Source organism: Dicentrarchus labrax, unplaced genomic scaffold (assembly GCF_905237075.1).
Source record: "Dicentrarchus labrax unplaced genomic scaffold, dlabrax2021, whole genome shotgun sequence".
Lineage (NCBI taxonomy): Eukaryota > Metazoa > Chordata > Actinopteri > Moronidae > Dicentrarchus > Dicentrarchus labrax.
The window spans coordinates 8,970,327-8,993,276 of record NW_026136701.1 but is presented as its reverse complement, the minus strand read 5'-3'; the positions used below and the strand labels follow the sequence as shown (position 1 = coordinate 8,993,276).

Genomic DNA, 22,950 nt, shown 5'->3' with positions numbered 1-22,950 from the left:
ATGAATGAAAGAATGGATGACTAAACGATTCAATCAGTAAATCCCCATCCGTCTTTACGTGTACCCCGGCATTCCCTCAGACAGTTGACTCTTGGCTGAGCTGATAAGTCCCTCTTTATTCCGCCGCCTGCTGCTGCCATAAAAGCGCCGGGCGGGGAGCTCATTGTGCGGAGTGATCTGATACGGACTACACCCAGCCGCTGCCTCACTGCCCTGGCTTTCTTTGCTGCCCCAGCCTTGACGTTGGTTAACGTCGAAGTGTGGGTTAGGTTGGAGACTCTAAATTCGCCTGTAGGGTTTCTTCCGATTTGGCCCGTCTCTTGTTTGGCAAGCTTACTTCCAAAGCTGTAGGGTTTTTTATAAAGCATCAATTTCTTGAATATGTCTTGGCAAAGCTACGTGGACAACCTGATGGCCGATGGCAGCTGTCAGGATAGCGCCATTGTTGGGTATACGGACGCCAAATATGTTTGGGCAGCACATGCCGGTGGTACTTTTAACAATATCACGGTAAGAAGTCAGAATTAGGTAATTGGAGTGGGAGTGTGGCTCCGTTTTGACATTGTTGTTATGTATCACCCACGCAGACTCTCACCAGACTGAACAGCGGGTTAACCGTTTACCGTTAACGTTACCTCGCACGGTCTAAATGACTAGCAAGCTAACGTACCGTGCTAGCTCTGTGGGCTAGCTAGGCTATCGGTGGCCTGTCTCGGCTATTTCCTGGTAAGGAAACGTTGCGGGATTAGACCTCGTGTGGATCAGATAAGACTTCAGTCATTGTTGCGTGCATGTACCACAAGCACACGAAGGAAATAGTTGCCGCAAACGAGCACTTATCAGAATTTATTTTGCTTCGTACACTGCTACATTAACCTATCGCTCCTTTAAACCCAGAGAGTAGACGGGGGTCGGACTCGGGGAACGTGCATGCTTTTGTGTGCACGGCCGCTTTGATTAGCTAACGTTAAGCTGCTGCTTTACCGGCTACCTGTGGTTAAAAGGGCTGACGCCGCCGCACGCTTAGGCAGGCTGTGGTGAAGCGTCCTTATTATCAACGCAAGTAATTTTAGCTGTATATTCATACTTGTATATTTTTTTGATGGGAATTACTCTTTATTATAATTATTTAATTATTTTTTAATTCATTGAGGAGGCTGGCATGAGAGCTAGTCCGGAGCATAGACGTCACTTTACTTCCGCTACTCACTGCAGGGATGGGATGTTGAATTGTGGTATTAGTGTAGATTTTCTGTTCACTAATTAATAGAAGCCTGGCATTCTTTATGTTAGTTTTCTGTCCATTACTGCTGCCACAATAGCAGTGTGACTAATGTTTTGAATTGGGCTGCACCGAACATGAATTCATTTTAGATTAATCTGCGGGTTAGTCACTAGTTCTATAGGTAATTAGTTGATTAATCAGTTAGTTGTAAACTATTAAATACAAAAATTGATTCAATTTTAGGCTTATTAAATAAATAAATATTTTCAGGTTTCTTTAGTCCAAAATGACAGTAAACTGAATATATTTGGGTGCAAAAAAAAGACATTTGAGGATGTCGACGTGGGCTTTGGGAAACGGCGATCAACATTTTTCAACAATTTCTGACATTTTTATTGCTCAAATAACTAATTGATGAATTGAGAAAATGATAAACAGATTTAATCTTTAATAAACATGGTGCTTACTTGCAGCCTTTCTCAGAGCCCAGTGGTTCTTTATTAAACCATCTTGTTTTGTCTGGCCAACAATGCAAAACCCAGACATATTGAGCTGGCTGTCATATGGCTGGATATATTTGCTGATTAGCTTGAATTAATTGACTGGTCTCTTCAGCTCTAGTTAAAAATTTACAGTATTAATTATAATATGGAAGCACTTGTTGGTTCTGACGGTAAAATAGTGCAGGTGCTCCCAATGCATGAGTATGCAGTGTCCACAAAAAGGACATTTATTTCCCGAAATGTTGAGGCACGCTTCTTCAACGTACTAAAGTTAAAGGGCCTTTTTTATTTTATATATATATATATATAAAAATATATATATATATATATATATATATATTTGTTTTTTTTTTAAATAAATGATCAAGGCTTCATAACGTGTCTATAGGCTTTTTACTTTCATACCTTAACGAACATTACTCTTTGACTTTGATTTATGTCCTTCTTGTGTACATAAGTTAATTTATGTAATTAATTAATATTGTGCCTTTTTATACTTGGAGGAATTATGCTAACCATGTGACTTGAAAGACATGTTGCATCTTTCTGAGGATCTGACTGAAATCGCTCCAATCCTGTGGTTTTGTGTTTTTCAGTCTCAAGAAATTGATGTCCTTATTGGTAAGGACAGGGAGACCTTTTACACCAGTGGTCTCACTCTGGGCTCAAAGAAGTGTTCAGTCCTCAGAGATAGCCTCCACGATGATGGTGACTGGACAATGGACATCAGGACAAAGAGCCAAGGAGGAGAACCTACATACAATATCACTGTGGGGAGAGCTGGAAAAGGTAAAAGCGTAGTTTAAAAATGGTTCATCACACTATTAAAATGCTGTCTTACATCGTAGAATATCATGTACCATATTGATTTCTTTTGAGAGCTACCTCACATGAGTTTGTGACTTATAGAAGTGCAGACTGAAAATCAGGGGCCCATTTTATTAAAATTACAACATAAGATCATCTCTCCTGGCCAAACATGCTGCTTCCAGCTTCTTAAATGAGGATTTGATGCTTTCCTTCCCATACAGTCAGACAAAAGATGACATTTGAAGACTTCACTACTAGAATTTTTCTGTCTTCTAACACATGGACAGTTAATTGAGAAAATCTGGCATGTCAATAAATGACAATAATTACCATAATTTGAACAGCGCTCACAACTCGCTTTTGTGAATCAGGGCCCAGAGTCACAACATCATATGATTTATTTAATTGTCTGATTTTAATTGTAAACCTTAAATAAACCAGGGTTTGCCTACTCAAGTCTGTTTGCCTTTGTGGCCCTTAATGTCTGCTATTGCTCCAGTGTTTCTCTTAATTTTTCTGAGATTTAAGAGTTTTGATAATTGGCTACAAAAAAGCAATGTACAAATCTGGCTTATTAGTAAAAAGATGAAATATGTGGGGAAACACTGATTTGCAATCAAAACCGAACTGTTTTCCTTTCAGTTTTCCAACACTGCTTCCTTTTATGTTTGAGAGATTTCCACCTGTCATCCTCCTGCTTTGCATGTTGTACTTAACAAAGGGTAGTCAGAAGAGCACAAATTACATGTTGTATATATTTAATTTGCACTAAAAGGTACAGTGAGATGCTACAGCCTGTACACATAACTGTATGGAAGATGAAGTGAGTGCACCTTTTAATGAGTCCCATTGCCTTAAGTGCTTCATCCTCTAACAAATGTTTTTGTTTGTAATTTCCCTTGGCTCATAGGTGTTTTTACATATGGTTTGCTGTTAAAAGCAGAGGTCAGCAAGAGCTGTCCCGGCCAATAAAGTGCACTGATCTTCCTGCAGCTTCTAATTGTAACATTAAAGAAAAGGTTACAGTGGTTATATCCAACCATGTGTTATGGCTCATCAGGGCTGTGTGGGGAAATTGCCCACTTGTTTACTTATTGACAATTCCCTATTTAGGACGCACTAGTGAGTAATAAACGTTTGGACACTGAATTCTCCTCATTTGGCAGTCATCAGTCCAAGGAGCAGTGCCACATTGTGGGATAGGAAATGTATGGACACTGCAGACAGTTAGCCCTGCATGGCACACAGTTGAATATCCCTGCACCACACACCTCTGGTGACAATACTTTGTAGTTGGAATGCCTTTCCTTTTACCTTTTCTTTTAATTTTCTTAACTCTCCCCTTTTTTCTATCTCTTCTCTTTCAGTTTTGGTTCTTGTAATGGGCAAAGAAGGGGTCCATGGAGGCGGATTGAATAAGAAGGCTTACTCAATGGCAAAATACTTGAGGGATTCAGGGTTTTAATGTTTTCAAGCTCACGTAGATAAAATTGAGGGACAAAAAGAAGAGAAAAGAAATATTGCTGTTAAGATTTCTCCTGCAAGCAGTCAAATGTCTTGGAAACTTTTAATAGCAATGAAGAGTGGTAAGATACTGTGTCACCTTTGTTCCCCTCTTCATCCTGTAGGGGGGAGACTCTTCAATTGTGTTCATTTCTCTTTTTTTCCTTGTGTGCTCCAGTATTGGTTTTAGTCATGGGAAAGGAGGCGGTCCATGGTGGAAATCTTAACAAGAAAGCACATTCAATGGCTGAGTACCTGAGGAAGTCTGGATATTAAGCAACCTCTCCACCCATCCATCAACTTAGCAGCTCACTCCCACTCACCGCATTGTGTTGACACTACTTCCAGGATTAGATGGCATACAATGTTACTTCCTCCCCAGTCTACTTTTATACACAGCCTTTTGTTTGCTCAACTACCCCCTGACTTTTTTAAAAGAAACCTTTCCCACTTTAACATTGTACTTCTCATGTTTTTGACACTACAGCAATGGCATGTTCATTGAAATGTTTATTAACCAAAAGAGTGCAAAAAAATGATCGCAAAGTGTAATAATAAAAGTGTAACACAAAATTGGACTCGCCTTGTATAACATTCACTTAGCAACTGGCTAATATTTCAAGGGGAAGTACAAATGTAATGGTGGTGACAGTTTGAATAGTTATGCTTTGTGAGCATTATTAAAATATGACAGTCTTGTTTAGTTTTTTTTTTTTTTTCCATCAGCATGTGGGCATTTAAAAGTTGCATGCACACCCTCTTTAGCATACAGATCTCAGTGCTGTCCCCTCTCTGTCCCAGCGTAATATTCCAGCCAAAACCATCTTCTCATCTGCCTCCATCTTTCAAGTCTTCACGCCTCCATTAAAGAAATGACAAATTTCCTCTGACAAAGTCCTGTATGTGTGTATCAATTTGCCACGCTCAAGCACCACTTCTTTTACCCTCCATCACATGCTTTTGCTGTTGTACCTGAATGTGGTCTTAAAAGTTAATGATGTGGTGGTGGGTTGTTGTTTGAGTGTAGTGTAAGGTCAGCATTGCTGAGCTCTCAAGATATTGTCATGATACTTCACCACATCCAGGAGTTTCAGTGGACATTCCACCTCTGTGATATCTCAATCATTTGTCACTAGCTTCTGCTATTTGTAAATTTTTCTGTAAATCACTCCACACTCATGTTATGTGAAGTTACCCCCCCTCCCTGATGGACCAATTGTCAGTACAAGAGGATTATCAGTTACTTCAGCTTATTCTGATTGATGATTGTTGGCATCACCTGTTGACTGTAAATCAGTAAGATGACTGTAAAACATTTAACTGCTTCCTTAGACTTCAACACTTAAACTTCATCACTAATTGATTTGTTGCTAACTTTATATCCATTAACCAATGAAATGGCAATGTCATTTTACTACAGTATGAATGCATTTTGACTGTAAACCGAGGCTGTTGGGCTCCAACACCTTGGAATTATTTGCCTTGTGCTTTAGTCATCAAAGGTGTATTCACAAATTGTCATAGTACGGTACTTAGAAGTATATTTAAAAGAAAAAAATGATGCTGTGTACACTAAACATATTGAAAATGGTGTTGGTTGGAATAAGAACATTTGTAAGTTGTCTTGTGAAAATCTTCTGAGAATAACTGTGTATTCTGTGCCATAAAATCGATCTGATCTGTTGCTACTACAAGTTGGATTTTTAACTGCTGCCCCAGCAAGAAGTAACTTTAAATGGCACTTTCCTTAAGGATATTTTGGCATCAGTAATCTCCAGACTTTGTGGAATATGTACAGAATTAAACAACAGAAAAAATAAGTTTTCAATATTTTGTCTTTTTTTTTTTTTTGAGTTGGAAAATTCATCTGCCACAAAATCTGCTTTTTCAAATGCCATGAATTGATGAGACATCTTGTTTACAGACAGATCAAATAAAAGTTATTCCAACCAGAGGTTAAGCCAATATGTCCTGTCTGTTGCCTTTGTAGATTTGTATGTTTGAAAGTCTTTCTAAAATACCCAGTTTAAACATATATTAATGATGCATTACATTAGTGATAATGCAGGCTAATTATGTTGTGGATCTTGTAATGTACACTCAAACAGAACAGCACTACTCAGACTATTCATTCCTGAACTACTAGATGCCCCTATTCTCTAATAGGAGCGTGTTGGGGATGTAGACAGGTTCTCTCAGCCAAATGTTTAGTGGGCTGCAGGCTGTTGCTGATGAGAAATGAATTACTTTGAAAAGACTCTTAGCTACTCCAGTAGTCGCAGACAAGTCAATCAATACATTTGTTGTGAACAGACGTACTTCAAAGTTATAAAGCACTATTAGGCGAAAGATATTTGTAACTGTTGGGTTCAGAGTGAATGAGAAGAAACAAACCCTCTACTATTCAATAATGAAACTTTGATACCCTTTTGATCAGACCGAAGGAATAAATGATTGACTTTCAGTAACAAGCTGTTTTAACCCTATAAAACAGTTACCTTTTATTTCCCCTATGTAGCTTTAAAGCTATTCTTCTGTCTCACACTATCATACCATTCCTGCTTGTTCCAAACCTTTGAAGCTACATACATTGAAACATTCAAATCCAAGAATTTCTGTTTCTTAATGCCGCACAATGGAGATTTATTAAATTGAAAATAAATTGATGTAGGTTTGAACTATCTTTGCACAATGAGTTTGGCCCAACATGGGGTTTCTACTTTTAAGGGTTTAAACACATATGACCAAAAAAAGATGTGGACACTATGTCCATCTACCACCCAATTAGGGCAGAAAAAGACACCATAACATTTTAAGCACCTAGGTTGTTTGCTATGAAAAATTATTGCTAGATATTTTGGACTGAAAAGCATTTCTCTCGGTTGTCTGTGTGGAAAAATATTCTGTACAGGCTCGGGGAGGCCTGAAGAGATAAAGGGCTTAAACAAATTTAAATCACATGCCTAAAAGCCTGAAAAACAATATTCTAATAAAGCCCAATAAACGTAGCAAGACTATCAAACAAGCAAAACCTGACTACAAAATGTTCGTGTCTGAACACATTTCCCCAGTGCTAAAGACTACATGTCAGCCTATGGGGTGTTCAGGGCCACAGATTGACTGCTCTTAATTTTGGCAAGGATTGGCAACACCTTGTGAAATCAGGTGTTTTATTAGGCATAATTAGGACCAATCCTCCCAGCCTTTCAAACTGGAGAGTTCAGCATTTGCGACGCACTGCTGAGTTAATCTGCCTGTACAGTGCTTTTTCTTTGTTCCAATGGCGTGTAGAGAGAGCAGAGACACTAAGGTTTTATTAGTTGTTGGACTTTTGTTGTTTACAAGTTCATTTTGCCTTTGTAGAAGACTGACAAAGCTTAAAGAACTGGTTGAATTAAGAGGAAACTCGATGCTTAGCCAAGGTCATCATAAGGAGAGTGAACTGCACCATGGAAGACTCTTAATTGGGCAGAAGTCTCTGCAAGGTGCTAAACTCAAAGGAACCAAGACCACAAAAAACTTACTGGATGCTGACACAGATTACCAAGCAGATATGGGTATGTAAAGTTGATATTCATATTACAATCCTGCACAACCTACACTACAAAAGTTTATTAATGATGACTTTTAAAACTATTTTTGCCACAGCAAGTCAAACACATATCTTGTACACGTGTTGACCTTTAGGCTTATAAATGAATCTGTGCACCACTGTTTGAACACAAGGTTGGGGGCAGCCCAAGCCAGCTAAAGAACAGGATGAGGGCTTTTCAAGGCTAAAGTCAGATGATGCGGCAGTGGAGCAACTCCTTAAAATGGAACCAAAGGTTGAATGTACTGGAAACTCCATGAAGCTTCAAGTCCAAAATGCTGCTTCTACCCCTGGATCTCTGTTGTTTGTCGACAGGGGTAAATTTCCAGTCTCTCATGGACCAATAATATATAACATTTACACACAATACTAGAAGTGTGTGCAGAACGGTTTAATTTAAATGTTTTTGAATTCCTTTTTCCTGTTGAATTGCTCAGGAAGTCGTCTGTCTCCTCTTCCTCTTTCCAAGTTGCCAACAAGCTGTGGTTACACCATCAGGTCGACACGGAGAGATTTGGTCTTAGTTGCCCCTTATGATGGGTGCTTTGTTGATCTTCAGGTGGGATACAGCATTGCACAGTTTTAATACTTTTTAATACAATCTGCTTTTACACGCATGTAAAATGTTTCTTGCTGTTTTCAGGAGGACAACTACATTCTGCCATTGCGTTGGTTGGGGTTACCAGTAAAGATGTCATGCCCTATGTTGAGGCAGTCTTCACCCAACCCTCCAATGGTCACCTGCCACGCGGAGGGCATGGTCTTGAAAGTGGAATGGACTATCTCTGTCTCTAAAATTAAAGTAAATTGTAAGTTTTTGCCGCTTTCTCAATATTTCATGTCTCAATTTCTGTTTAAGAAACACTGAAAAGTTGCTTCACATGTCTGCTGCACTACCCTGTATTTTAACTTCCAAACACGCGTGCAAGAATTAAGATTAAAATGGCTGTGTCGATTTAGTGTCAGACCTTTTAGTATTGTCTATTTTTGCTTACTGCATCATTATTTGACACCTGTGCTTTTCTTGCTCTTCAATGTCAAAATGTCTGTATTGGAAAACAAGAACTTGTGTTTTTAATACAAACCTACTATAAGGTTGCTCTATGAACTGTCATAAGCAACTTTTTTTTAAAAGCATCTTTTCTATTCAATCTTTATTAAGTAAACTTTAATTCTGATGCATGTGACACAATTACACAATTTCACTATTTTCTAAACCTTAAGTGAGTGCACTGAACTTGAATTTGGATTATTGGGAGAACTTGTGCAGTGATAAAATGGTCTGATAGGCCCTGTGACTTGTATTTTTAAAAGTGTACCTGGCAGTAATGCATTCTTCTTACAGTGAATGGTACCTGGGAGCCACTGATGAAAGCCTCACCCAGATGTGGGTTCAGTGTAGTTGTACATCCCGAAGGTGTGGTTGTTTCTGTTCGCTATACACCCTGCCTGGAGAAAAAGGTACAATACAAATTTCTTCAATTACAAAAACTTTGCTTTTAAAATAAAATAATGGCATAATCATTTTGTGTTCCAGGATGGGATGTATACCCTGGAGCTGGCTGGAGATGGAGAAACTAAAGTTTCCTGTCCCTTCCTGTCAGGAGCTCAACCTCAACCCACAAAAAGCCCAGTAAAGGGTCCAACACAAACACCAAGCCCTACTATACAGCAACAACCATTTTACCCTTATCCATTCTATGTTAAGCCACCTTACCCTGACAGTCTCCCTCCTGCACCCAGGCCTGAAGTGAAGCCTTTACCTTCTACAGCTCCTCCAGTTGTGAAAACTACTGGTACTCCGTACCAAGGAAAGCAACCTTTCAACCCTTTTCCAATTTATCCTCAACCACCTAAGCCTGAAACATTACCTGAACACCCTGTGCCACCAAAGCTCCCAGTTTCTGAGGAGCCACTTGGACAAATATACCAGCCACCACAGCCAGAAGTCCCTCAAGGCCAAGTATACCAGCCTTTCTACCCTCAGCCAGAAAGTCAACCAGCAACAAAGCCCCCAGAACCTGAAGCCCCCCAGGGTCAAGTATATCAGCCCTTCTACCCAAACCCTTTCTACCCTCAGCCTGTGCCTGAACCTCAACCAGCAACAAAGCCTCCACAACCACAGCAACCTGAAACTCCTCAAGGCCAAGCATATCAGCCTTTCGACCCTCAGCCAGAAAGTCAACCAGCAACAAAGCCCACGGCTGTCCCAAAGCCCCCAGAACCCGAAGTCCCCCAGGGTCAAGTATATCAGCCCTTCTACCCAAACCCTTTCTACCCTCAGCCTGTGCCTGAACCTCAACCAGCAACAAAGCCTCCACAACCACAGCAACCTGAAGCCCCTAAAGGCCAAGTATATCAGCCTTTCTACCCCAACCCTTTCTACCCTCAGCCTGTGCCTGAACCTCAACCAGCAACAAAGCCTCCACAACCACAGCAACCTGAAACTCCTCAAGGCCAAGCATATCAGCCTTTTGACCCTCAGCCAGAAAGTCAACCAGCAACAAAGCCCACGGCTGTCCCAAAGCCCCCAGAACCCGAAGTCCCCCAGGGTCAAGTATATCAGCCCTTCTACCCAAACCCTTTCTACCCTCAGCCTGTGCCTGAACCTCAACCAGCAACAAAGCCTCCACAACCACAGCAACCTGAAGCCCCTAAAGGCCAAGTATATCAGCCTTTCTACCCCAACCCTTTCTACCCTCAGCCTGTGCCTGAACCTCAACCAGCAACAAAGCCTCCACAACCACAGCAACCTGAAGCCCCTCAAGGCCAAGTATATCAGCCTTTCTTCCCCATCCCCTATTACTCCCAGCCAGAGCCTGAAAAACCCCCAGCTGAGAAACTACCTGCTGTTCCAAAGCCCCCAGCCAGTAAAATACCTATTGGACAGGTACAAAAACCTTCTAACCCTGAACCATTCAAGATACCAGGTGTTGGAACAAATGGTCAGACAGCTCCCACTGAAAAGCCAGCCCAAAGTGAACAGCCTCCAGCTGTCCAACCACCAGGGGGCCAGGTGCCTCACCCTTTTAACCCATACTACTACCCACAGCATCCCCAGCACCCCCAGCTTGTCACCCCCCCGCCCGCTACCTCCATGCAGCAACCACAGCAGGTTACCACTCCAGCCCCTGGTCATAACACCATGGAATCTGCCAAGCCACAACCTAGTAAAGGTGATATGGTCCCAAAAAACCCTCTGCTAGGCTCTGCACATATGCCACCTGTGTACTGCCCTCAGTCTTGTCCATCTGGATTTTCTAATTGCTGTCCACAAATTGCGTTTCATCAGCATCTCCATCATATTGTTCCTGCTGGACCTGGCAGTAAAGATACCCCTATCTACCCAGGACTGCCATTCCTCCCTTCAATGGCATATTCTGGGTTTGGTAATGGCTTTGGTTCTGCTCCCTTTCCTCAAAAGTCAACTGAAGCAGTGACTACTCAAGCACCCACAACTTCTACCTCTGCAGCTATTTTGCCTCAGTTCCTTCCATCTGGAAATGAAAAGCAGCCATATCTTCAGCCACTAGATGGCAACCCTGCTGCACTACCTGGAAGTAATCCCAGCAAGCCCACAAATCCTAAACAAAAAATATACCCTTATTTTATACCCAATTCATTATATCCTAATTGGCCATATCAACTACAAAGTCAAGAGCTGCAAAATGTACCTTACATGGCGTCCCCACCTCACTACGGTGTGCCCGCTAAACCTCGAGCTCAGGATAACGAACCAGTAAATCCAATGGTGCAATTTGAGCCGTATAACATACAGCCCCTACAGCAGCAGAACAGCAAACCATCTGCTGAGGCCAGGTCTTTCCTTAAGCGGTTTCTACCCTTGCTGCCTACAGAAAAGGGGCAAAATACACCTACAGCCAAGGAACTACAGCCCTCTAACCAAAAAGCCATTGAATATAAAGGGCAAACCCATCCTGAAGTCCAAAGTGATCTTGATCATCATCTGGTCCCTTACTACATGCTTCAACATGCTGCGGCAACTACTTATAACAAGTCAACAGTCCTTAACAACACACAAACACAGCCATTTGTGAGTGACTCAAAGAAATCAACCAGCAATGAACAGGGTTATGTGCTGCTACAGCATGGCCCACCAGGTAGGGAGCCCAACAGTTTCAATCAGTCTCCATTGCCTGTCAGAGACCTGGTTCAAGACACAAACTTCCTGGCACAAAACTTTGCAAGGCATCACAGTAGTAAACCCCCCAGTCCTCAGAATTTCAGGCCCCCACAGGAAAAAACCCAACACCCCAAATGGCTTTCGAAAGGAATGGCCGATCCCTCACCTAGTAATGTCAACTATATGTCGAGGCTTTGTGATGAATCAGAAAGTTTGCAATTGTTTTTCTCTGCTTCAGAAGACTCTAATTTTGTGCCCCTGGACCCTACTTTCAGCGGAGCACATTTAATACCTAAATTCTCCAATTCATTCAAAAACCTCCTGAAGCCTATGACTCCTTTAGGCTCCAGCCAAACAATTCCACCTCATGTTCCTGGAAAAGCATTTCAAGGATGGCGCTCTGCAGCTGACCACCAAGGAAATGGTATGCTGTTAATATGATTTGGAAAAATTCTTAGCCCAGACTTTTGAACTAATGCCTGTATTTCTTGCAGGTCTGAACCAACCGATTCAGAAAGAAGGTGGAAATCGGAAGTGAAAATGAGTAGTCTTCAATTTGAATAAACAATTAAAACTAACTACCTGAGCTTGTGTCTTTATTTTTTTGTGTGTGAGGGTTACATTTTGTAAAAGTGGTGCTAAGTGGGCTTAAGAGCAGAAATCCTTATCTATTGTGGCATGGGTGGTCAAGGACAACTTTTTTTTTTTTTTTTTTTTTTTGGAGTGGTTTCAAAGTTGACAGCAGGATTATATCCGGTGTTGGGGAATCAAATGGTGCATTGCCCCTGTTGAACTATTTTAGTTTTACCATGAACTGGCACTTCCTGAAATGTTCCCATTAATGTAAATAATTTACTAGAATTCACCCATTCATCAACAGTGGTTTCAAAGTACAACCCTAAAATCTTTTTGCGATTCTGAAATATTCATGTTCTACATGGCAATTCTAGTGCTAGTTTGCTTTTAATATGAATTTTACCTGGCTCACCAGACCAAATCATAAGTTTAAGGCTTGGTGTCATTTTGAACTCTGACTATAATTTTCGAAGCCCATGTTAAAGTGACCAAGACTGCATTCTTCCACTTGAAAAATTTAACCAAAGTAAGGCCATTCTTGAAGGATACCAAGACACTGATTCATGTCTGATTAACAAGTTGTATTTTAAAAAAGCATTTGGTTCAGAACTTTGCTGCCAGACTTTTAACAGACTAGAAAACGGGAGCACATTACTCTTGTTTAAGCTACCCTGCACTGGTTCCCAATTCCCTTTAAAATTGATGGTAAGGTCCTTTTACCCACTGGTACAAAGCTCTTAATATAGCACCATCTTACTTTTCAATCTTTTTAACCCCATGGTGTTTTAACTTTTCATAAAGTAGCCCACAAAACAAGGCGAAAGTGCTCTTAGCAACTATGGTCCAACACACTGGAACACCCTGCACAGTTACATTAGATATGCCTCCTCTCCTGCCATTTAAAAAAATAAACTGAAGACCTATATATTTTTTTAAAATCTTTACCTTTTGTTGGCTCTTTTCCATTTATGTATTCCTTGTATTGTTTTTAGCTTTTTGTATTTTGTTTTTAGTGTCATATTATATCTGTCTTTGTTATTGGATCTTTTATTTTACTTTCATGAATTTATTTTCTTTATTTTTTATCTGTTTTTGTTTTATTTTTTAATGCCACACAGTATCTTTTATTCATGTATTGTGTTTTTAATGTCATACTGTAGAGCACAGGTGTTATACAAATACAATATTTATAGAGTTTGGTATAAAAAAAAAACACATTGAGCATATTTAGAGTGTTATAAATCTTGCTTTTGCATATTAGATTAGTGACTACCTGATTATGTAAATGTATATGAAAATCCATGTAGCATAACCTGTGAACTGTCTGACCTTTGCCTATTAAAATATTTCATATATATAATTTGAGTAAAGTCATATTTGAAATGTTGAACCACCTTGAACACAGAGATGTATGGGACAAAATTTAAGAGACTTTTTTTCAATTAAAGGAAATGTCAACAGGTTCACAGGGATGTCATTGGCATGAGTCAACACAATCAGCAAACATCACTATTTTGCAATCACCCTTAAAGACTTGGCATGAAGGATTAAAAGGATTTTGGTACCAGTGTGTTTATTCAAAGCTCTGTATAGAGAGGTTATCAGTGTGTCCTCATCAAATCTGTAAAAGGTCTTAGGTAAGGTAGGTAAGGTTCACCGACTGCTGCTATTAAATATTGTTCAATAAATTGTTTCAGTAAATTTTAAAGCATGCCTTTAAAACCCAAAAAGTAAGAACAGAAAAGCTTTGACTTGAGAGATTTATTCAGCAGCATCAAGTGTACATCATTATCGTCCATTTTACACTTTACACAGTTGTTTTTCAATGCATAATGCTCATGTGTGATTTGGCAGTTTCAAATAATGGATTATTCCTTTTTTGGGGGGAAACCAAGACATGTTCATTTATCTTTAATTAATCTAGTACCAGTGTAAGTGAAGGAAGCAAGTATATAGAGTCTGTGGGACCTGAACACTTAAAAGAATCTGATCCTTCCTGGGCACACTGGCACAAGAGGAACAGGGTCTGTTTGAATTGCAGGGATGTTAGCCGCTGCAAAGGCAGGAGCAGCAGGTACATCTCTCTTCTTCAAATTATGAAGGACCTCCTTACTGGATGAAGCGTCTGAGGCTGATGTACTGTCATCAGCTGGAGCAGTATCTGCAGCAGCTGGAGCAGGATCTGCAGCAGCAGGATCTGCAGCAGCAGGATCTGCAGCAGGATCAGCAACTGGTGCTGCTGGATCAGCAGTAGGTGCAGCAGCTGCAGCAGCATCAACCACTGCAGGGGCTACAGGCACAACTTCAGCTGACTCTGCTGATTCTGCAGACAGAAGGCCACTTAGCTCAGGGTCATGTATAGTAGTCAGTTTGTGGTGTCTCAGACCATGCTTGGGTGACAGGCTGCCTGTATGTACATTGACCAGTGGTGGCAATGCAGGAGCTGCAGCTACAGTGCTGTTGGCATCTACAATAGGCACCTGAAAAAGCGGATGCATCAACAGAGGCTTAGGAAAAAACAGCTGTATAAATGTTGCATAATAAAGTTGGTGACTTATTTTTGGCCATCAACATTTAGATGGATAAAATACAGTATTTTACCAGAGTGGAAAACATCTTGCAGTCCACTGAGTGCCGAGCATTCAAACCACTGGCAGAACAAATTCCACGTACCTGGCAGAAGAAAATAAACAGATATTATATTCAATTTTGTTGTTCTGTTTTTTTAGTGACCAGATTTATAATTTTCCTATCTTCTATGATTAACAACAAGCAGGGCTAAACAAGTGTTATAATAACTTATTCTAGTCTCAAATTGAGAGAACAACTACTCTGTTTAAAAAAAATGGGAAGCTACACTGCTTCGTGTACTTACAGCCATGGCATCATTCAGGGGCACACAGACATCATCAGTGCAATTAGCCTCAACTACAACATATTCTGCAACATAGATTGGTCCACCAGACACAATCTGAAACAAAGTATTGAGATGTACTGATGTACTGACAGAGACAAATTTAAACATGCAGGTGCATTGAACTGGGTGGATTATTCTTGGGCCCACCTGTGATGACATTCTTCCAACCTCCAGAAGAGTGTAGGTTACGTCCACAGTCATGTTGTTGAAGGTTGCCAGAGAGGCATGGACAAAGTCCAGTGCTGAGGTGTCATTTAGGGGAAGGAGGGTTGGACAGCCGAGGCACAGGTCCTCTGTTGATTCTATATGGCATCAAAAAAAGACACATGCAGGTTTTTGTGTATAGGGTGATACTTGTGTGGCATGTTCTGAATGTATGTGGGTGTCTGTGTTTATATTGCTAAGCGTATGATCTGAAGGTTTTACCCTCGGTTTTACACTTGAATGCTGTGACAGTCAGAGCTCCGCCAACCTTTTTCAGCACCACGTCACAGTCCCCTTCTACTGCCTTATTGGGGACAGAGAATTGGTCCAAATACCAAATCAAGTCAATCTGAACAGTTTCCATTCTAATTATTTTATATCCTAAAATGATCATCTTTACATTTTGTTGAATTCCTGTAGCTCAAGTATAAGAGCTTCTGTGTGCTAATGGTATACAGTCTCACCGTCAGTATTTTGGGTCTGACTGTGCAGTTGGCAACCGGTGTGGGGTCCAACACATGACAGTTTGTCTCCAGCAGGTCAACTTCCAGGATGTATGTGTTGTCTCCATCAGGCTAAGGAGAGGTAAAATGAAACATTGTCTAGTATTTTTTTTCCTACAGCATCAGTATTTGACCGGATTCTGCAATGTGATGATTGATCACTACATTGACAGAAGCCCCTAGTCATAGTTTCAAATGACACTGAAAAATAGAGCATGTTCATTTTCAATCTTTTCACACATTTATGTGCAATTGCTTTCTTGCAGAGGCACAAGTGCATTATATCTTAATTAGGGTGCTGAGATAAAATAAAACAATGGAAAGAAAGAAAGAAAGAAAGAAAGAAAGAAAGAAAGAAAGCTGAAAATCAGGGGTAACTATCTGTATAAATGTCTGTTCTTGTAACTACACCTACCTTAGTAATGATCTTGATGTCCTCGATCCTGTTTAGTGCATACTTGTAGCCATGGACGTGCTGGCCATTGAGGTAATCCTGAGCCACCAGAGCAGCCTCCTCTGCCTCAGGGGAGTCGCACTGAGGCCGTAGCACACTGACCTGAGCCCATACACCCGCCAGTAGTACCAGAACCACAGTGATACCCAGGAGATTCATTTTTGTTAGAGATGCACGCAAAAGTTTTCAGAGCAGTTGAGTAGACAAGGATAAGTTGGAGAGGCAGAGCTCATGCAGCCTGGGGTGTATATATCTTGTACTTCAAACGAGAAAACAGAGCCAAGTTAAACACCATGATCATCCTGCCTGACTCCTGCGTCACATGTGTGGGTCGTACTCTGTTTTAGGACTGGTGCCAAAACAAATGTGAGATGACAAAGTCTGGCTTGGGATGAGCGGTCTCTAGTTTAAATCAGTGAGAGTTCACTGTGTTTTATGGTGAGCCATCTAAAAACATCTCCACTGTCTGGGATTTTCATATGATATCTGTGTCCAGATCTGGCTTGAATTAGATATTTTACAAAGAGCTTAATGTTCAAACATCCATAATGTGTAAGCAGCTGTTCGCCTCCGCAGAGGTCAGCTACAGCTGCAGGGCCCCACTGCCAGCAGGGATTGAGTGACTTACTCAATGACACTTCAGCAAGGAGGACATTTGTCAACGGGGGGGTGGGGAGGACATAGTTGAGGGACAGGGACACTTGCTGCTACCACCCACATATTTGCTCTGTGTATTGAACCATCTGCACAATACACTAGTGTCGCTCCAGGTCAGGACCAGGCTAAAGACAGAGACACTGATGAGATGATTACTAGTACAAAGACAGATTTCTCTTAAACAGATGTCAGCAATAAAAAGCACTGACAAACTTAATCTATGTTATTCCCACTTTTATTGTTTTTCTCTTTATCTTTTGGTTAACACACACTGAGATAACGATGTTTTCAGTCTCTCTAGAAATTCATTCAAATACGAAGTTTCACCCCACTACAGAAGGGTGAAGTATCGAGACACCTGAAGTGGACATTTAACACTAATTCCAGTGAAGGCGTCCCCACACATGCTGGTTCTATTCTAGTGCTGTATTTCAAAATGTTAATAATAAGAAAATTGTCTCAATGCTTCAAAACCATAAAAATGACAGCTGTTATATATCAATACAAGCTGTTTCTCTGCTTCCACATTAAGATTTGAGAGCTGTCAGACTTCAAATAAATAGAAAAATAAAATAGAGAAACAAACAAATTAGAAACGTGAATAATGATAATTTAAAAAAAGAACACACAATTTAACCGAACAAATAGCTTTATATAGCCTGTGTCTAAACGCTCTGCTGCCATCTTTTCCCGAAATGTAAAAAAAAAAATGATTCCCAACAAACACAAAGACAAATCTGATTGGTCGGCGCAAGGAGTGACGCAATCCACACGCGACTCTCAATGTGGACTGATTGTATACATGATGCTAAATGCGCTGCAGGTTCAGAGGGTCACACCGGGAAACACCGTGTCTTAAATAAAGAAGTACACCATTGTCCCGGAGGTAGAGCTTCATCAGACAATGGTTCGTCCCGCACACACTCACTGAGGCAGCGGGGCAGAGGCGGTAAGGCGGGGGGGGCTGAGGAGACCCGCTGTTGTTGTGTCACTGAACCTAGCTCTGTTAGCTCATTTAGCTGAGGTCTTTGCTTGGAAACACGTGTCGAGAAGAAGTCGTGCCAAACATTGAGCCATGTGTGCTCTCCAAGCCCGGATGAAATGAAGTATGACTGCTCGTGAAGTTACCTGTGTGGTGCACATGCTCGCACATAGTAAGGTCTTACGACTGTCAACAGAGCTGACAGAGGTTAGATTCTACTGAAACATCTGTGGGAGTAGTTCTGTGTAGCTAAGCTCTCACGTTGCTGTGACTTGACCCAGCTGTATTATTGGCAGCAGTGTTCAGATCAATCACTTATTTAAAAGTAGCAATGCAACAATATAAAAAAAAAAGACTCAGTTTCAAGTCTAAGACGGGCATTTAAACCCCTACATGAAAATAAGCTCAGCAAACTGAACTGAAAGTATCAAAAGTAACAGTACTGCTGTCTTTGCTGATTGTTATTACTCATGTAAGCATCATTTAAATGACGCAGCTGATAAAAAGGGAGCTGGTTCTATAATATACTCGTGTTTGGTAGCTACTGCTGTCAAATAAATGTAGTGCGGTTAAAAAAAAGACTGCTATTTTTTTCTAGTATAACTATGAAGTAGAAATTGTAACAGTAAAAGTAAGATGAAGATGTGTCGGAGCTCTTCATATAATAACACTTTCATTCTGTATTGCAGCAGATGTTCGGACTGTGCATTACTCTCCCGAGGAAGCCACCAGAAGCGGACACGAATACCACTGCAGCTGAGTAAGCTATGAAAATCCTGTCACGGTGTGGCCGAGCCTACAGATACATCAGCATTTCACACACTTATTTACCTTTCAACTTAAAGTCTAAAGTGGCCGGTAGCGGCTGAAGTATCAATCGGAAAGTTCAGTCAGAAACAGTCACCGGAGACGGTGGACTATGGCCCTGAACGTGTGTATCATCCCTATCAAAGAGAAGACAAAGTAAAATCCAGATGCTGCACTGTTGTATATGAGCTTCCTTTCCTTCAGCAGCTGAAAGGATACCCACAACTACATGCTCCCATGTGCCGCCATTCCTAACTCCAGTTAATCTCTCCCAGATGCACCGAACGCAGAGCCACCAGCGCAAAGCAAAATACCTCAAGAGAAAAAAGGGATTGATGTCTTCAGTCAAGGGAGTTTCCCATCTCTCCCGGCGAGCAAAGAGACGCTTGTATTGTAAATTACAACTCTGGATGTGGAGGAAGCGGAGAGAGAAATGCCGTTTCGGGATATTTAGAGCAAAGAAACGAGCGTGTGGGACGAGCCCTGGCTCCGGCCTCGGTGTAAAGACACAGCCACAGAAAAATAAAAGTAAAGTTCCAACATACAACACAACAAACCCAGAAGATTCAGCTCTGGTGCCACCTCTTGGATGTGATACTGGAGGTTCAGAGGACGCGCTCAGAGGGCAGAATGGCCTGCCGAAGCTGTGCGAATCTGTCAATCTATCCGAAACATTCACTGCTCCCAGTTCCTCGCAGAACCTGGTTACGGACACAAATGTTTCTGCTAGTAACACCGCCGTGCCAACAGTGACGCTGCCGTCTCAAACAACAGAAACTTTGGTCCAGCATAGTGAAATTATGGACCCTTTAGAACTTTCTCACGCTGTCAAACCCCGGTTGAGTACAGACAGTGATGCGTGTGGGTTAACTACACATGTTAAAGAACCAAGGACAGTGGTACTAGCTCAACGGCTTGAGGCTGACGGCCCATCAGGACTATTCACCGCTGTCAGTGCAGATCAGGACCAGGCTGCAAACAGAGACACTGATGAGAGAGTCACCAGTAAAAATATGGCGTCTTCACACACTGATGCCAGCCTTAAAATACTGACAAAGGACATCCACGGTAGAATTTTTATTTCACTTTTTATAATGTTCTTCCAATTTGTTTGGTTTAGATATGTGTTTCACAGCTGTTCAGTGTTTGTTGACGGTGTTTCTCCGTTTCTCTAGAATTTCTCGATGACTTCTACAAAATATATGGAAGTTTCATCCCACTACAAAAGAGCGACGTGTTGAGACATCTGAAGAAGAGGTTTAATGTTGATTTCACTGACAGGTAAAATCTAAATCAGTCTGTCCCGAATCACTTTGAATCATATGTTTCTCTCTGTTTGCAAGATTAAAGCCTGTTGACAACTACAGCCGTACTGTTTAGATGCAGTCTGTGTGTGAGCGTTCAGAGTGGTATCTGTGGTGGTTTTATTCCTGGACCAATTGTGTTGTATTTCCCTACCTGTGCAGGAAAAACATCATCTTCACCGAAGTTACTAAATACAGAACTGTGGTCATTCAGAACTCTGTTCCCTCCTTCCGGGTGGTCTACAAGAAACACACACTGACACTTGATGACTTGTCTACACTGGCAGATCAGAACTGGCTCAACGACCAGGTTAGCATCTAACACACCAAGAATTTCAGTGATTTTTGAGTGGAAAGATTATGCAATGATCAAAAAACATGCATGTCATGCTGATTGTAACTGCTATACATGTTCTGTTTCTGCTTAAGGTCATGAACATGTATGGAGAATTGATTATGGAATCTGCCCTTCACAAGGTAATCTTAAAGGCTATGTAACAATCTTAAGATTCTTCTGGAGTGGCCTGTGTTTTTATTTTTTTTTATTTTTTTATACCTACCAGGGTTAGTAAGACTTGTCATTACCATGAGGTTGCTAGGCGACCAGTGGTTGTAAGTCTTTGGTTTGGTCTTTTCTTCAAATGTCAAACTTTTCCTTTAGTTAATCACAAAACTTGCCTTTAATCTTGATCACAGTCGTAGAATTGTCCTATTTCTTTATCTCTGAACTGAAAGACAAAAACAAGTTTCAAAGTGCTATCAGGCTCAGTGTGTTGCACCAGATATGTGTACGTTCTTCCCAAGTTAGGGTGAAAAATCAACACTGGAGGCTTATTAACTCCTATTTATAGTTCCATTGTCATGGTTGCCCTTTCTATTAGCTTTCTGCACATTAGCACATCGCAATAAGCTAGATTGACATATATCAACAAATTAGGTCTCTACGTTATGTATTACAAAATGGATGCAATTAATGAAAAGCTGCTGCTGTACCATCTGTGAAATGTTATAATTTACCCTACCCGAGGGGCATGTGTAACTATTTAGCTGTTGCTTAGTTATGTTGTATCATCTGTTTCTTTTTTTTTTAAAGCTTACACAATATAATATTTCTATAATATAAAAAGACAAACTTACACATGTCATTTTTATCTCCTTTTGTCTCTTAGGTCCATTTTCTCAACAGCTTCTTCCACAGGCAGCTCATGACTAAAGGATATGATGGTGTTAAGAGATGGACAAAGCAGGTTAGGTCTAAGATGGAAGCGGTGTGATCGTGTATCTGCGTTTGTAATATTGTTTACTGCTGTAGATTTGGAAAAAATGAAAGAATAAGTACAATTCTAAGTCTGCATGTTCTAAATATTATGAGACAAGACTGACTTAAATGAAGAGAAAACAGTGGCTTTAACCCTGTCTTTCTTGCACAGGTGGATTTGTTCTCTAAGAGTTTGCTTTTGGTGCCCATTCACCTGGAGGTTCACTGGTGTCTGGTGACAGCTGACATTGTCAAAAAGAAGATCTGCCTTTACGACTCTCAAGGGAACGCACTCCAGAAGGTTGCAAGGGTAAAAGCAGATTTCATGTTGTTTTTTTTGTTACGCGAATGCACATTTGAGTTGCTTTTCCTGGAGATGTTCAAGTTCTTATCTGTAAAATAGTTTTTCTTCTTTATGCTTGCCTTTATAACAGAACATTCTGAAATACTTGATGACAGAAGCGAAGGAGAAGAAGCAAACAGCATTTGAAAGTGGTTGGGCCGTGTCATTCGATGAGGTGTGTTATCTTAATGTTATCGCCTGTAATGATAGACTAGAGAAACTGCTGTCACAAAGCAACAAAACAAGATCCGTAAAAGGCCATATCAGGGGCTAAAAGCTCCACCTGCTGGAGTTTCACCTGATACACTCACTGATGTGATGTCCTGTCTCCCCCTGCTGTCCTTTTACAGAAAATCCCACAACAGACCAATGAAAATGACTGTGGAGTTTTTGTCCTGGAGGTACCAACATGTTTTTCAGGCCTAATACACATGACTTCAGTCAGTATCGTGTTGGGTTACGTAATAACTGTATTTTGTTTTCTTTTACAGTATTCTAGATGCCTTGCCCTGGGAGAACCTCTGCAGTTTTCACAGAAGGACATACCAAAGATACGCAAGCGGATCTACAAAGAGCTCTGTGACTGTAAGCTCTATGAACAGGGCTGACTAGTATCTTAAAGTTGTGTGTATGTATTGATATAACGATAACGTGTGCTGCTTCTGATTAGGGTAGGTAAACAGCAGTCCAAAATTGTCTCTGTGTAGGGCTTCATTAGCAGCTCTGTAACAGCCTTGCAACACTGTGGCTGACCCCCAGTAGGAGAATCAGGTGCACTGTTCATACTACATCATAACCCTTGTATGATTACTGTATTTATATGATCGATATTTAAATAGGCATGCTATTTAAGAAGACATTAGACCTGGACTTGGAGTCTACGGCGCACCAACAGAGCCTTACTGAATGGACTGCCTGTTGAAATGGATCTGATGTGTCACGGTCCACGTCTGTGTTTAGGTGTTACTTATTTTCTGTTCAAATATTTGAACACCTTATTTGCACATTTTACAAGTCTAATTTAGCATCATTTGACATTGGTTTGTGTCATAATTTACCTGTTAGCACCAGATGACCTAATAGAAGCTATGTGTATTTTGTTTGTGAAGAAAATTAAGTTGTGTGAACTGGAATCGGTCTCCAAGTTATTATTTTTGTTTGTTGCATA

The 22,950-nt window shown here is 40.8% G+C and overlaps 4 protein-coding genes across 13 annotated transcripts; 3 read left to right on the top strand and 1 right to left on the bottom strand.

Annotated features, from left to right (window-relative positions):
* Positions 1–176: 176 nt before the first annotated feature.
* LOC127364445 (profilin-2) lies at positions 177–5,995 on the top strand. 2 transcript variants are annotated; one of them, XM_051402016.1, is made up of 3 exons: positions 177–510; positions 2,325–2,517; positions 3,906–5,995. In XM_051402016.1, exons 1-3 carry the CDS (start codon positions 382–384, stop codon positions 4,001–4,003), a joined length of 420 nt encoding a protein of 139 aa, XP_051257976.1. In that variant the 5' UTR covers positions 177–381; the 3' UTR covers positions 4,004–5,995. The 2 variants fall into 2 exon arrangements, with proteins under 2 accessions (XP_051257976.1, XP_051257968.1); XM_051402008.1 differs by having other exon boundaries at positions 182–510; positions 4,220–5,995.
* A 794-nt stretch (positions 5,996–6,789) lies between these two features.
* Positions 6,790–12,355, top strand: LOC127364437 (uncharacterized). Of its 2 annotated transcripts, XM_051401986.1 has the most exons (7): positions 6,790–7,598; positions 7,768–7,950; positions 8,071–8,192; positions 8,277–8,442; positions 8,979–9,094; positions 9,171–12,201; positions 12,272–12,355. In XM_051401986.1, the coding sequence occupies exons 1-7, from the start codon at positions 7,322–7,324 to the stop codon at positions 12,313–12,315; spliced, it is 3,939 nt and encodes a 1,312-aa protein (XP_051257946.1). In that variant the 5' UTR covers positions 6,790–7,321; the 3' UTR covers positions 12,316–12,355. The 2 variants fall into 2 exon arrangements, with proteins under 2 accessions (XP_051257946.1, XP_051257956.1); XM_051401996.1 differs by lacking the exon at positions 6,790–7,598 and having other exon boundaries at positions 7,761–7,950.
* A 1,744-nt stretch (positions 12,356–14,099) lies between these two features.
* Positions 14,100–16,672, bottom strand: ahsg2 (alpha-2-HS-glycoprotein 2). The gene is made up of 7 exons (XM_051407265.1): positions 16,393–16,672; positions 15,939–16,049; positions 15,697–15,778; positions 15,418–15,572; positions 15,229–15,324; positions 14,955–15,026; positions 14,100–14,833 (listed from the first exon to the last, which is right to left on the bottom strand). Exons 1-7 carry the CDS (start codon positions 16,588–16,590, stop codon positions 14,330–14,332), a joined length of 1,218 nt encoding a protein of 405 aa, XP_051263225.1. The 5' UTR covers positions 16,591–16,672; the 3' UTR covers positions 14,100–14,329.
* A 1,194-nt stretch (positions 16,673–17,866) lies between these two features.
* Positions 17,867–22,915, top strand: LOC127362580 (uncharacterized). Of its 8 annotated transcripts, none has more exons than XM_051398489.1 (11): positions 17,867–17,995; positions 18,760–18,830; positions 19,153–19,945; positions 20,053–20,158; positions 20,344–20,491; positions 20,611–20,658; positions 21,351–21,428; positions 21,612–21,749; positions 21,874–21,957; positions 22,133–22,183; positions 22,274–22,915. In XM_051398489.1, exons 3-11 carry the CDS (start codon positions 19,153–19,155, stop codon positions 22,388–22,390), a joined length of 1,563 nt encoding a protein of 520 aa, XP_051254449.1. In that variant the 5' UTR covers positions 17,867–17,995; positions 18,760–18,830; the 3' UTR covers positions 22,391–22,915. The 8 variants fall into 8 exon arrangements, with proteins under 8 accessions (XP_051254449.1, XP_051254460.1, XP_051254438.1 ...); XM_051398500.1 differs by having other exon boundaries at positions 17,867–18,037; positions 18,763–18,830; XM_051398478.1 differs by having other exon boundaries at positions 17,867–18,037.
* Positions 22,916–22,950: the final 35 nt, after the last annotated feature.

Excerpts from the sequence above, each read along its gene's own strand:
- LOC127364445 (XM_051402016.1), top strand. The coding sequence starts at position 382 with ATGTCTTGGCAAAGCTACGTGGACAACCTGATGGCCGATGGCAGCTGT. Across the intron at positions 511-2,324 it reads GTACTTTTAACAATATCACG|TCTCAAGAAATTGATGTCCT; the intron begins GTAAGAAGTCAG and ends TGTGTTTTTCAG. Across the intron at positions 2,518-3,905 it reads TGTGGGGAGAGCTGGAAAAG|TTTTGGTTCTTGTAATGGGC; the intron begins GTAAAAGCGTAG and ends CTTCTCTTTCAG.
- LOC127364437 (XM_051401986.1), top strand. The coding sequence starts at position 7,322 with ATGGCGTGTAGAGAGAGCAGAGACACTAAGGTTTTATTAGTTGTTGGA. Across the intron at positions 8,193-8,276 it reads GGTGCTTTGTTGATCTTCAG|GAGGACAACTACATTCTGCC; the intron begins GTGGGATACAGC and ends TGCTGTTTTCAG. Across the intron at positions 9,095-9,170 it reads CACCCTGCCTGGAGAAAAAG|GATGGGATGTATACCCTGGA; the intron begins GTACAATACAAA and ends TTTGTGTTCCAG.
- ahsg2 (XM_051407265.1), bottom strand. The coding sequence starts at position 16,590 with ATGAATCTCCTGGGTATCACTGTGGTTCTGGTACTACTGGCGGGTGTA. Across the intron at positions 16,050-16,392 it reads ACATCAAGATCATTACTAAG|CCTGATGGAGACAACACATA; the intron begins GTAGGTGTAGTT and ends ACCTCTCCTTAG. Across the intron at positions 14,834-14,954 it reads GCAAGATGTTTTCCACTCTG|GTGCCTATTGTAGATGCCAA; the intron begins GTAAAATACTGT and ends CCGCTTTTTCAG.
- LOC127362580 (XM_051398489.1), top strand. The coding sequence starts at position 19,153 with ATGCACCGAACGCAGAGCCACCAGCGCAAAGCAAAATACCTCAAGAGA. Across the intron at positions 19,946-20,052 it reads ACTGACAAAGGACATCCACG|AATTTCTCGATGACTTCTAC; the intron begins GTAGAATTTTTA and ends CCGTTTCTCTAG. Across the intron at positions 21,429-21,611 it reads TTAAGAGATGGACAAAGCAG|GTGGATTTGTTCTCTAAGAG; the intron begins GTTAGGTCTAAG and ends TTTCTTGCACAG.